At 42.7% G+C, this 12,597-nt stretch overlaps 1 protein-coding gene across 1 annotated transcript in view; it reads left to right on the plus strand.

Annotated features, from left to right (window-relative positions):
* Positions 1-7,672, plus strand: part of LOC116966510 (annexin A4-like) — a 30,753-nt gene extending 23,081 nt beyond the window's left edge. Inside the window, exons 11-12 of the mRNA XM_033012832.1 lie at positions 3,904-4,026; positions 7,094-7,672. Of these exons, the coding sequence (XP_032868723.1) occupies positions 3,904-4,026; positions 7,094-7,159 (189 nt within the window). The 3' untranslated portion in view covers positions 7,160-7,672. The remainder of the gene's footprint in view (positions 1-3,903; positions 4,027-7,093) is intronic.
* Positions 7,673-12,597: the final 4,925 nt, after the last annotated feature.

The raw sequence follows: 12,597 nt of genomic DNA on the forward strand, positions 1-12,597 counted from the left end.
GTTCTGGAGTCATTTTAATTGTGGTCATATTGCTCTAACAGGTTGGATAAGTTGTCAAAGAAATTTGAAATGAAACGCTGAAATCAAGGACTATTTAACCTTAATGACTCTGGGGTAATGATTACATTGAATGGCGGTGCTAGCTCGAAGGGCTGAATGGCCTACTCCTGCACCTATTGTCTATTGTGGTGGGTGAATAATATTTGGTGAAAATTAGGATACTGGAAGCAGAGTTTTGGATTACTGAGGACTTGCAGAGGGTGGAATGTTGAATTGGACCAATGATTTATTTTTTATTTTTGTCATGAACAGCTTTATAGAGTGTTGAAGTCATACAGCATGAAAACAGGACCTTCGGCTCAACACGTCAATGCTGACCATGAAGCCCCGTATAGCTAGTCCCATTTTCCAAGCATAAACGGGAACTTTATTGTTCTAGAGATTGTCGTGAACAAAATATACTATTGCAGTATTTGCTTTATAAATCTGTGATATGCTCTTGTTAAAATGTTGTTTAAATGCTGCAGAATCCTTCCAACTATAGTCACAATGGGCACCATCTTAAGTGCATGATAATTCTAAGATAAATGCAGGGAGCAGAATTAAACACCGTACATGTCCTTTTTGACCTCAAAAGCATGTGACCCAGTCAATTAACAAAGACTGCAGGGCATCCTTGACAGATTTGGATGTCCTCTGAAATTCTTCATCATATGTCTGCTCCATAGATGTCATGCAAGCTTTAATCTTGAATAATGGGTCCGCATCATACTCAATCTCAGTGCTGACGTGTTAATTAAGGCCACATCATTAGCCCAATACCTGATTAGTCTTTCTCACGTGTCCCAACAGCGGACAAGCTAATCTACAATGACAGCAAATGGGAAATTGTCCAACTTAATCACCTCCACCTCAGAACCAAGATTGCTCCAATTTCAGTCACTGAGTTGGAGTATAGAGACAAAGCTTGCATTTAATCACAAGGCCAAGTCCCAAGTTATTAACAACTATTACCATGAAGCTTAAGAAATAAAAGGCCTTCCAGTAACATCTACACAGCATTGCCCTATAAACCACAAGGACTACAACATGACATTGGCAAAGATATGCCATGTCCCTGATCTTGCAACAGTGGAAGGCATTGAGGTGAAACACACTATCGCCTATAGCATAACCTTTTGCCATATGTAGAAAAGTGTTAGAAAAATCAATGTGAAACTATGGTCTACTGGCCAGAAATTGTATGCATCTCCTGTATTTTTCTGAGACATTGACTACCTGCAGCAGGAATCTCAGATCAATATCACTAACATGATCTCCACAAGATCTTCCACATCCACTGGCAGGATTGCAGACTAATGTCAACAATCTTTCTTAAGCCAACACCCCCAGCCCTGAACATTACACTCCATCAGCCATGTTGTTCATAGACCCAACACCAGACACTCTTAGCAGGCACAGGCACTCTTATGTGGGCTCCATTGTGGCAAGATAGTACCAAGGAGATAGAAAGTAAAAGTGCAAGAATGTTTACAAAGCTGCCTTATGCTAGGTGCCTTATGCTAGGTGTATCATCCCCACTGATCCATAATGAAGGAGAAGTATTTGTGATGCTTTTGTAATCCACTAGTCTCTCTTGAAAACATGCCCAGTATTAATAATAACAATGAATGAATGAATGAATGAATAAGTTTATTGGCCAAGTATTCACATACAAGGAATTTGCCTTGGTGCTCCACCCACAAGTGACAACATGACATACAGTGACAGTTACGAATGACACATAAAACACTGAACATTAATAATAAAACGCCATTGATCAAACATGTGAACCAAACAAAATACCAGAGCAAATGGAGGCAACATATTTTTGCCTATTGAGTAGAGCTACTACTCATGGAAAAAAAAGCTATTTTTATGTCTGGCTGTGACAGCTTTGCCTTCCAGAGGGAAGTGATTCAAAGAGTTTGTGGCCAGGGTGAGAGGGGTCAGAGATGATCTTACCCGCTCGCTTCCTGGCCCTTGCAGTGTACAGTTCATCAATGGAGGGAAGGTTGCAGCCAATAACCTTCTCAACAAGAGCCCAGGTTACCTTCTGGGCTCTTCCAGGTTACCTACTCCCAGGTTACCTACCAACCCTACTCGAAAGATCTAGCTACACCTGCCTTACCTGTGGTAGAGTCTGTGGTTCCCACACCGACCTCATCAACCACCTCCAACCCCACAAAAACAGCGTTGGAAGCAAGTTATCCGAGACCATGTGGGACAGCTTTTCCAAGAAGGAAAAAAATATTTTCCTTTGTGACTTCGTACTCCAATTTTAGCAAGTGCCTTTTCAAATCTCAATTATGTAAATATTCATATATACAAATTGGTTTTAAGTAAACTTTTCTGTTTTCAGTTGTGTACATTTTGGGAGGCATGAACTGTATACAATGTGGTGATCCCATTACCTTTATCACATCAAACAGTATTTGCAAAGACTCATTGGGAAGTGGATGGCGGGTTAGTCAGACTTTTCATTCCATTGGACATACTTGCAACAATATAATCTTAGTTTACTAAAAGTCTATGTTGACTATGTGAAATATGTTTGATATTCTCAAGTTATTTAATGCCATATCTGATTCCTGATTGTCCTGGGAACTGAATGAATGGTGCTTGTGGATTGAGGCTAGGATAGGCTATCGGGGTGGGTAGACAAGATATACCTTAGCTACAGCATTGCCAGCTGGAGAGGCATTGGTACTGATGTGGGGTCAATATGTTAATAGGTAGGTTACATAGAGTTACAGGATCTGCAATGCCAATGGTGTTTCTTGCTAATTGGGTTGGCCTAATTATTAGATATGGGTTGTGGTCTTTGGGGGCATAATCTAAAGCAGGCCATCGCACTGGGTAACTCTCATGTAGTCAATGGGGAAGTGACTTTGCATTATTTAGATGGTAAGGATGGGGAATACATTGCTTCTCTTGATCCACGGGAAACGTTAGTTACCTTTAGTCTAGCCAGCAATAGCCGTTAAACTGGTTAAACCTGAGGCTGCTGCTGCTGAGAATCCGAAGTTCAAACAAAAAATGCTGAATACTCCATAATAATCGAGGAAACAATTGCATAGTTTAATTTTCTCACAATATCGAAAAAGATAATTTAGCCCATCAGCTCTCAGAGCATCCCGTCAGTTCCATTGGCCCCATCTATTTTCAGTTAATGCTATTCTTTCCCACGTGCCCTTTAACAGCTCATTAGTTCTTCTACCACCCACCCACCATTTAGGGAATTTACAATAATCAATTGACCTACCTGCATGTCTTTGAGATGTTGTAGGAAACTGGAGGACCTGGGGAAACCCCCGTGATCATGGGGAGAACATGAAAATGCAACGTAGACGGCACCCCAAGTCAGGATCAAACATGAATCCTTGGAGTGGTGAGGCACCAGTACTTACTGCTGCACCACAATTTCACTCTGATAATAAAGTAATCAAATAGAACTATTAACTCTTTCTTGTTCCACAAATACTGTCTGAGTTGTTGAATATTTCCAGCGCTATTTATTTTAATTTTAAGGTTAATTCTGAGATTGTTGGACTCAAAAGTATATTAAAATGTTAACCATCTCCATGGATAAGCGTGGCTCTCTGCCCCTGTCCTGCCTCTGTTGAACCAAGATATGGGGATAGTATATGAGAGTATTTAAACCTTTCCATCTCTTTCCCAGTGCTAACCTACCTGTTCTGCATGATGATAAGACAAGCTCTATATATCATACGGGTGAGCTGTTCAACAGCAATAACATTCATGGCAATGAACAAATGGTTGTGACTGGTTATGTGTATGTGTTTTTCTCCGTCTAGTTAACCTACTGATATTAGCCAGTAATAACTATTCTGTTTCCACCAGGGTGCTGGCACAGATGACAAAGGCCTCATTCGAATCGTAATCTCTCGGAGTGAAATAGACATGATGGATATCAAAATTGAATTTTTAAAACTTTGTGGAAAATCGTTATTTTCATACATTGAGGTATGTTCCGAACAATACAATAATACAATACAATAATACTTTATTAGCCAAGTATGTTTTGCAACATACGAGGAACTGGTGTATACTTAAAACCACACTCAATCCCGACTCGAAACATCACACGTCCTTTTTCTCCAGAGATGCTGCCTGATCTGCTGAGTTACTCCAGCACTTTGATTCTATCTTTGGTATAAACCAGCATCTGCAGTTCATTGTGTTTACAATCTCAACTGTTCTACAATCTCTACTGCAGCTATTCTGTGACCATGTGACTAAGGATATCTTATAAGCTTGAGTAATGCTCTCTCTTCCTTCTCCTTGACGCCTCAGTGGAGGGCAATGCATTAAGCATCTGAAGATTCTCTATCCAAGCTCTAATGTTTGTGGCTATCCACACTACCATACACTCTAACTACATTTCTAGTTAATAGTGCAACTATTGTACAATGAGAAGCCCTGAAGCGAGAGATCGATCTACAGTAATTCTATGTACTGGTGTTATGGAAATCTATAAAATGATATAGACAATAGGTGCAGGAGTAGGCCATTTGGCCCTTCATGCCAGCACCGCCATTCAATGTAATCATGGCTGATCATCCACAATCAGTACCCCCTTCTCCCCATATCCCCTGACTCCGCTATCTTCAAGAGTCCTATCTAGCTCTCTCTTGAAAGTATCCAGAAAACTGGCCTCCATCGCCCTCTGATGCAGAGAATTCCACAGACTCGCAACTCTCTGTGTGAAAAAGTGTTTACTCGTCTCCGTTTTAAATTGCTTACCCCTTATTCCTAATTAGTCCTTTATAAATCCGCAAAATGCTCTTGTTAGAATGCCAGTGCTTTGAAAGCAATGGGTGAGGGAACATGGCATGATAACACCCCCTCCGCTCCCCTTCACCCACCCTCCACACACACTGACCGCCGGCCATGGAAAATAAGTAAAGACATGTTTAGTGTAATTTACTTTTCCATTAACAATAACTTTTTCAATAATGGAAATTTGCATCCCAAGAAATGCTTCCCTCTTTGACTGTGCATCCATTTAGCCAGGTACTGGACTATATCATTGTGGAGAATAAATGGCTAGAAATCATAATAACTTGACAATCTTTAATGAAGCTGTTATGTAGATGGGATGAAAACACAAACTGCTGGGGACACTCAGCAAGAGGGCATGATTTATGGTAAGAGAACCAAAGTCAATGTTTCAGGTCAAAGACCCCTCATCGGAACAGAAGGGAAGTTAGATGAAAACAGCACTGCGTTTTCAATGTCTATTGTGCTGTAAAAATAGTTACAAACTTCAGAAAATTATAATGTGGAGTCTTGGCGTGAAAACAATACAAAATCCCAATTGCAGGAAATTTGCAAGCATGTGTAGGTAGGATCCATACAATTCACTTGCAAAATTTCACTTCCAATTCACTTTGGAAGGTAGCCGGTTCGAATCCCGCTTGGAGTGCATACTGTCGTTGTGTCCTTGGGCAAGACACTTCACCCACCTTTGCCTGTGTGTGAATGTGTGTGAATGTGTGTGAGTGATTGGTGGTGGTCGGAGGGGCCGTAGGCGCAGATTGGCAGCCACGCTTCCGTCAGTCTGCCCCAGGGCAGCTGTGGCTACAGAAGTAGCTTACCACCACCGAGAGTGACTGAGGAGTGAATGAATAATGCGATGTAAAGCGCCTTGAGTATTAGAAAGGCGCTATATAAATCCCATCCATTATTATTATTAAAATATTTCCTGTAAAGCACATACGCTGAAACTTAATCACAGTTTATTTTATGTTGTACAAAGTTTTCAGTTCGAGCTAAAAGGAAATTTATATTGGGTTCATCTGGGCCAGAAACATACCCGGCTCAGATAATGGCAGAGCTGGACCTGGCGGCTGGGAGATGAACAAGGTTTCATGACTGTCAGCTCATTTGCACAACAGTGGTACAATATAATGAAAAATGTTGGGCGATTTTCAGACTTTATAGAAAAGGCAATGAAGAAGACACCAGAACTGGCTTATTTCAACTTTGTAAAGCTGGTGTTCAATCTCAGAATATAGAAACAAGGAACTGCAGATGCTGGTTTGCCAATGAAAGACACAAAATGCTGAAGTAACTCAGTGGACCAGACAGACAGCATCCTTGGAGAACAGGGAGTGGCGATGTTTTGGGGTGGAATCTGAAACAACACCTACCCATGTTCTCTAGGGATGCTGACTGACCTGCTGAGTTACTCCAGCATTTTGCATATTTCATGTAAGGTGTTCAACCTTACTTTGATTATCTCCCATAATGGAGTACTTTCAAATATCATTCCATTGTGGTCCCATTCTCTCATTCCAAAGCTCAAATAGTTGAAAAGTTGGCTGCTCAGTTGACCTATTGTGAGCTTCTCTGTCCCTGTTCCCCATTATATTGACACTTTTCCCTGTTTTGGCTGATTTAATCATTTCAGAATAGTACCACACAAATTAATTGTGGCTCCAAGACCCGGAGCGTGGCCTTGCATCACCCGGCACGGCGTTAATGGCCGCGGGACAATTACCATCGCCGGCCGGGGGCTTTTACTCTGACATCGGGAGGGGAATGGGGAGTGCAGGGGAGAGATAAGTCTTTGCCTTCCATCACAGCGAGGAGGAGATGCGCTGTGATGGATGTTTGTGTAAATTGTGTTGTGTCTTGGTTCTTACTTGTGTGTATGACTGCAGAAACAACATTTCGTTTGAACCTCAATGAGGTTCAAATGACAAATAAATTGAATTGAATTGAATTAAAGGCATGTCATAATGTATTATTTTCCCAAGCAAATTACCACTGTCGCCATGCTCTGTGTAGTAGGAAACAGGTTTAGCAATGTATCTACTTGCTAGGTTTTTGGGTTCTGCTTTTTTTATCCAGGTGATTTTATTCCCCAAGGAAAGCAGAACCAAAAAACAAGGAAGAAAACAAGTAGAAAACCACGGTTTAGAAGTGGTTCCCAATAATACTGATTAGTGTTTTTACACTTTAATTACCTAAACGGGTTCAGCACATAGTGGCTCAGTGATAATATTGTGGCTTCATTTCCCAATAGGATGACGTGGGAGGTGATTACCGGAAGATCTTGCTGCGAGTCTGTGGACAGGACGAAGATGAATGAAGTAGATTGGCTGCTTTACAATTAGGCCATGACTTTAGAATATGGTGCATTATCCACACAGTTTCATTCGCAATTTATTTATGTTCTGTGTGACGAAGGTGATGATAACAGTTTGTAATTTGCAGGTCCTTCAACAGATTAAATGCAGAGTTGGATTCCGATATTTATAACCAGTTTGCCAATACATTTCATGTGCGAGTCAATTTTACCAAAAAGTCCAAATACGCAATACATATTTGTTATTTTCCAACCTCTCTGCTTTGTAATCTTTGTATTAAAAATTCAGCCTAAACAAAAAACATTCTTGTACAAGAGAAAAGAAACAGCAATCTGTCAACATTAAACAAAGGGATAAATGTAAAATTAAATGTCTGTATTTCTTGACCTGATGGTCATTAGTGCTCAGCATGTTGAATATTGTGTTTGCATTTACTATTTAATAGCTTCTGGTAAATAGTGGGTCAAATGTCATGGCCTGTCTTTCAAAAATAAAATATTTGACTGCTTCCACCTAATTTCGTGGTGTTCCATCTTTCTTCCAAGTGTTTTTTTCGACAACTCCCGATCTGTGTATTTTTCTCCTCAACTTAAGTATCTATTTCAATGAAGGGTTCCAGACGTTGAACTGAAAACTGTGTGTGATCTTAACATGACTTCTTTCCCCTTCCCATTTCTGGGTACAGGAGATGTTAACCCGCTCTTCAGCCAGTCAGCGTATCCATGCACTGGTGTTTAAAAATCAAAACGAAACAGTGCAGATGTTGCAGATATGAAATAAAAGCAGAAACACCTGGAAACACTTAGCAAGCCAGGCAGCATCTGTGGATGATCAATCCCATTTTAACTGTACCCTTGCCTCCAGTACAATGCCTGTTTCAGCAGTCTGGTGTTGGACATGCAAACCACATGGCTGGCCGAACAGAAATGAAGATGTGGGCCTGCCACTGCTGCTGGATGTCTAGACTGAGGACAGCTCCCTGATCAGCGATTAGTCTTTCCCCACCCCTATCCCAGCCCTACTTTCTCCAGCAGCTGCGCTGTCTGGAGCTTGAGATCACAAATCTCTCCTTGGAAAAACCCCAGAAAATGATCAGCTGCCTGATCTGATGCCTGTTTGTGAGATCGCGGTGCTCTCCAGGTGGGCTGGTGGATCTCGGTCCCCAGTTTCCCAGCCAGCGAAGGTGGATTCGTGAGTGGAAATAGGAGCATCTCACTCGGCTTTGTCATCGCTTAACACATATCATGTCGTTAGATTCATGAGCCCCCATCCCATTGATCTACAAGGCCTTGTGTCCTGCATTATTCCTGCATCCATAGGGGCCTGTATCCTACACTACTCTAAGCCGCAGGGCCCCTTCTCCTATAGTTTTATTTTTTATTTTATTTAACCTTTATTTAACCAGGATAAGTCTCATTGAGATTAAAAATCTCTTTTACAAGAGTCCTGGCCAAGATAGGCAGCAGCACAGTTCCACAGTTACAGACAATAATTTAAAAAAAACAACAGAGAACATATAAATAGAGTCACAGTCAGAACATCATCAAACAAAGCATGTACAGACAGAAGAGCCCGCTTCAACATCATTAAGAAGGGATTTAAATCTGTTTATAGAAACCAGCTCCTTAAGTTTCAGTTCATTCTGCAGCTGGTTCCATGCGAAGGTAGCAGCATAACTAAATGCCCTTTTCCCCAGTTCAGTACGGACTTTAGGTACAGTTAGTAAGAACAAGTCCTCAGAGCGGAGCTGATAAGTTCCTGTGCTTTTTCGAATTACATACTTCTGCAGGTATGAAGGAAGAACACCGAGGATAGTCTTATAAATAAGGATATGCCAATGATGGAGTCTGCGGGTGGACAGGGCAAACCACCTGTGTGCCTGAACTCAAGAGTATTTACTTTTTTTTTCAAAATACGTGAAAGCCCCAGAATTTGGCTTCTCAGGTCAGAAGGAATTAAAAGATGCTGCTGTGACAACAGTGGCTGCTGCTATGTTGTTTCTTTTACAAAAACATACTTGATCCAGTGAACTAAAAACAGTGCATCCACAAGTTTTGTCGTGAGTTCAGATTAGATTTATCCGAATGCTGCCTGAATTAGAGGGTTTCATCTACAGAGAGAAGTTGATTAGACTTGGATTGTTTTCTCTGGAACGTTGGTGGTTAGGGGATACTCGATAGAAGTGTATACAATCAGGCGAGGTATAGATAAGGTAGACAGTCAGAACTTTTTCCGAGGGAAGAAATGTCCAACTCTAGCTATAAAGTTAGAGGGGGGAAGTTTTTTACATGGGGGGGGGGGGGGGGGGCTGGAACGCATTGCCAGGAGTGGTGCTGGTGGGAGGCAGATATGATAGTGGTACTCAAGAGGTTTTTGAATAGGCACATGGAAGTGCAGGGAATAGAGGGATATGCGCAGGCAGATGAGATTTAGCATTGTGTTCAGCAGAAACATTGTGAGGTGAAGGGCTCGTTCTTGTGCTGTACTGTATTATGCTCTGTGTATATTTTAATTTCTCCCTGCATCTTTTCCAGTGATTTCCCTGTGCTGTCAGTAGGGAGGGGTCGCAGCTGAGTCAGACTCTAAAACAGACATCCAATTAAACATATCTTTCACAACAGAATGGATTGGTTGCAAAAACCCTGTCTCTGCAGATGTATGTGAGAAGGAATGCCATTGTTGCAGCATTTTGCAATTCAAATGTTTCCTCAGGCAATTCAGAGAATTCGGGAAATGACTCAGCCAGGCAGCTTTCCTGTTGTTTAGTGAAAAGTCTGTGTGAAGCTTTGATAAGCGTTACTGTATATGTGAATGGAAAGAGTAAGGTGTAAGAATCACGTCTTTAAACATTACAGGAGGGAAGATTCAATTTTTCATTCAATGACTGAGCCAGTACTGTATTTTTTAGCCCATGTAGAAACAAGGAACTGCAAGAAAAAAAGGACATGAAGTGATGGAGTAACTCAGCTGGTCAGGCAGTATCTCTAGAGAAGGTACACAAAAATGCTGGAGAAACTCAGCGGATGCAGCAGCATCTATGGAGCGAAGGAAATAGGCAACGTTTCGGGCCGAAACCCTTCTTCAGACTGATAGGGGGTGGCGGGGAGAAGGAAGGAAAAAAGAGGAGGAGGAGCCCGAGGGTTGGGGGATGGGAGGAGACAGCCCGAGGGCTGAGGAAGGGGAGGAGACAGCAAGGGCTAACAAAATTGGGAGAATTCGATGTTCATGCCCACAGGATGCAGGCTCCCCAAGGGAAATATGAGGTGCTGTTCCTCCAATTTCCGGTGTTGCTCACTCTGGCAATGGAGGAGACCTAGGACAGAGAGGTCGGATTGGGAATGGGAGGGGGAGTTGAAGTGCTGTAAATTCTCTAGAGAAAATGGGTTTAAAGATCCCTGTTCTCCATTGATGCTGCCTCACCCGCTGGGTTACACCAACACTTTGTGTTATTTTTTTCAATTGCCCATCCGAGGCTGACCTTAAGAAGGTGGGAGGGAGTGAGCTGCTTTCTTGATTCGCTGTGGTCCTTGAAGTGGATAGCGCTGTGTTCCTTCACAAGGAATTCTTGATCCCAACTGAGTAACCAGGACAAAATGAGAATATGCCTTCTTCACTTCCTTTCTTCCCACAAAGAGGGAGGGTGAGGTAAAATAAGGCATTGTTAGTCATCTTTAGTTTCGCGATTCCTAGCTCTCACTGAGATGATAGCAGTGGCCTTACAGTGTAAATGTACTTCATAGTGAATGAAGAAGCTTTACAGTGCAGACACATGAGATTGCAGATGCTGGAACCTGGAGCAACTAATAAATCTGTTGGGTGAAGGTATACAAAAATGCTGGAGAAACTCAGCGGGTGCAGCAGCATCTATGGAGCGAAGGATTTCCTTCGCTCCATAGATGCTGCTGCACCTGCTGAGTTTCTCCAGCATTTTTGTGTACCTTCGATTTTCCAGCATCTGCGGTTCCTTCTTAAACAATCTGTTGGAAGAATTCAGTGGGTCAAGCAGCATCTGTGTGTGGGGCGGGGAAGGAGCAGAGGAATGTGATACTGGGAAAGGAACTCCCGGTATTTGGGCTCAAAGTTGCCTGAGGGTGGAGATGGGAGATGGCCAGGATAAAGAGAAGTGGGATGGGCGGATGGAGCCAGGTAGGGGAGAGGGAGGTAGAGACAGGTGGATAATAGATGGAGGTGGACAAAAAAAAAAGCAAAGGAAAGGGTAGATGAAGGGGGTGGAGGGTGGAGGTTGAGACGGCTGTGAAAAAGTGATTAACAGGAATAGAAAGGCTGCAAGCGCTGGAATCTAATAAGTAAGAAAGGGGATAATGGAAACTAATAGGGGAGAGGTGGGCAGATGGAACCAGAACTACATGGGGCTGGTTGGGTCAGATGGGTGAAATGTGGGGGTCGTAGGCGATTGGAACCAGGAAGGGGAGGGACTCCGAGGATCCTCCAGTGCTTCTACACAGCGGCTGAGGAAAGCATCTTGTCCGGAAATATTACCATCTGGTGCTCTGCCCAGGACAAGAAGGCTCTGCAGAGAGTAGTGCGTTTGGCTGAACGCACTATGGGAACTTCACTCTCCCCCCTGCAGGAACTATACATCAGGAGGTGTAACTCCAGAGCCAGTAAAATCATGGGAGACCCCTTCCACCCCAGCAACGGACTGTTCCAGCTGCTACGGTCAGGCAAACGCCTCCGTTGCCATGCAGTGAGAACGGAGAGGTTGAGAAGGAGTTTCTTCCCAGAGGCCATGAGGACTGTAAACTCCTATCTCACCAGGGACTAACTTTTACTGGACCATTCTACTGCTTTTTTTTTTTTAATTGCTGTTTTTTTCCCTTTTTCCTTCCGCCCACAATATTTAATATGTAAAAGAATATGTGATTCTATTCCATTCTGTTTGTAGTTTGTTTGGTTGTTTGTTTGTTTGTCTTTTTTCACAAAGTCCGCGAGCATTGCCACGTTTCATTTCACTGCACATCTCGTATGTGTATGTGACGAATAAACTTGACTTGACTTGAAAGAAAAATGGATGACAGAGGTGCTGAAGAAGAGGGGGGGGGGAGGGGGTTATAAAGGGAACAAGATATAATGTAGGAGAACTTCAGATACATGTGAATCTGTGCCTCTCCTGGAAGAGTTGTGTAGGTTCCTGGGATGTGGTGAAGGATGAGGTGTAAGAACAAGTGGCAGAGGTCAGCGATGGGCAAATGAGAAGGGATGAGTGGACCAGGGATTCACAGAGAGTGAGAGCGTAAGAGAAAGAGAGAGGGAGTGGCTCCTGCGGACGGTGTGAGAAGGTGGGGAGACAGTACTTTAAAATGCCACTGCCTTCGGAGCTGCAAGATGTTAACCCAGCAACAATAAATGAAGGGTGATATATTTGCAGGTCAGGACGGCATGCTTTCTGGAGGGCTATTTATCAACCCAATCTGTTTAT

This window comes from Amblyraja radiata, chromosome 37 (assembly GCF_010909765.2).
Source record: "Amblyraja radiata isolate CabotCenter1 chromosome 37, sAmbRad1.1.pri, whole genome shotgun sequence".
In the NCBI taxonomy this organism is placed as follows: domain Eukaryota; kingdom Metazoa; phylum Chordata; class Chondrichthyes; order Rajiformes; family Rajidae; genus Amblyraja; species Amblyraja radiata.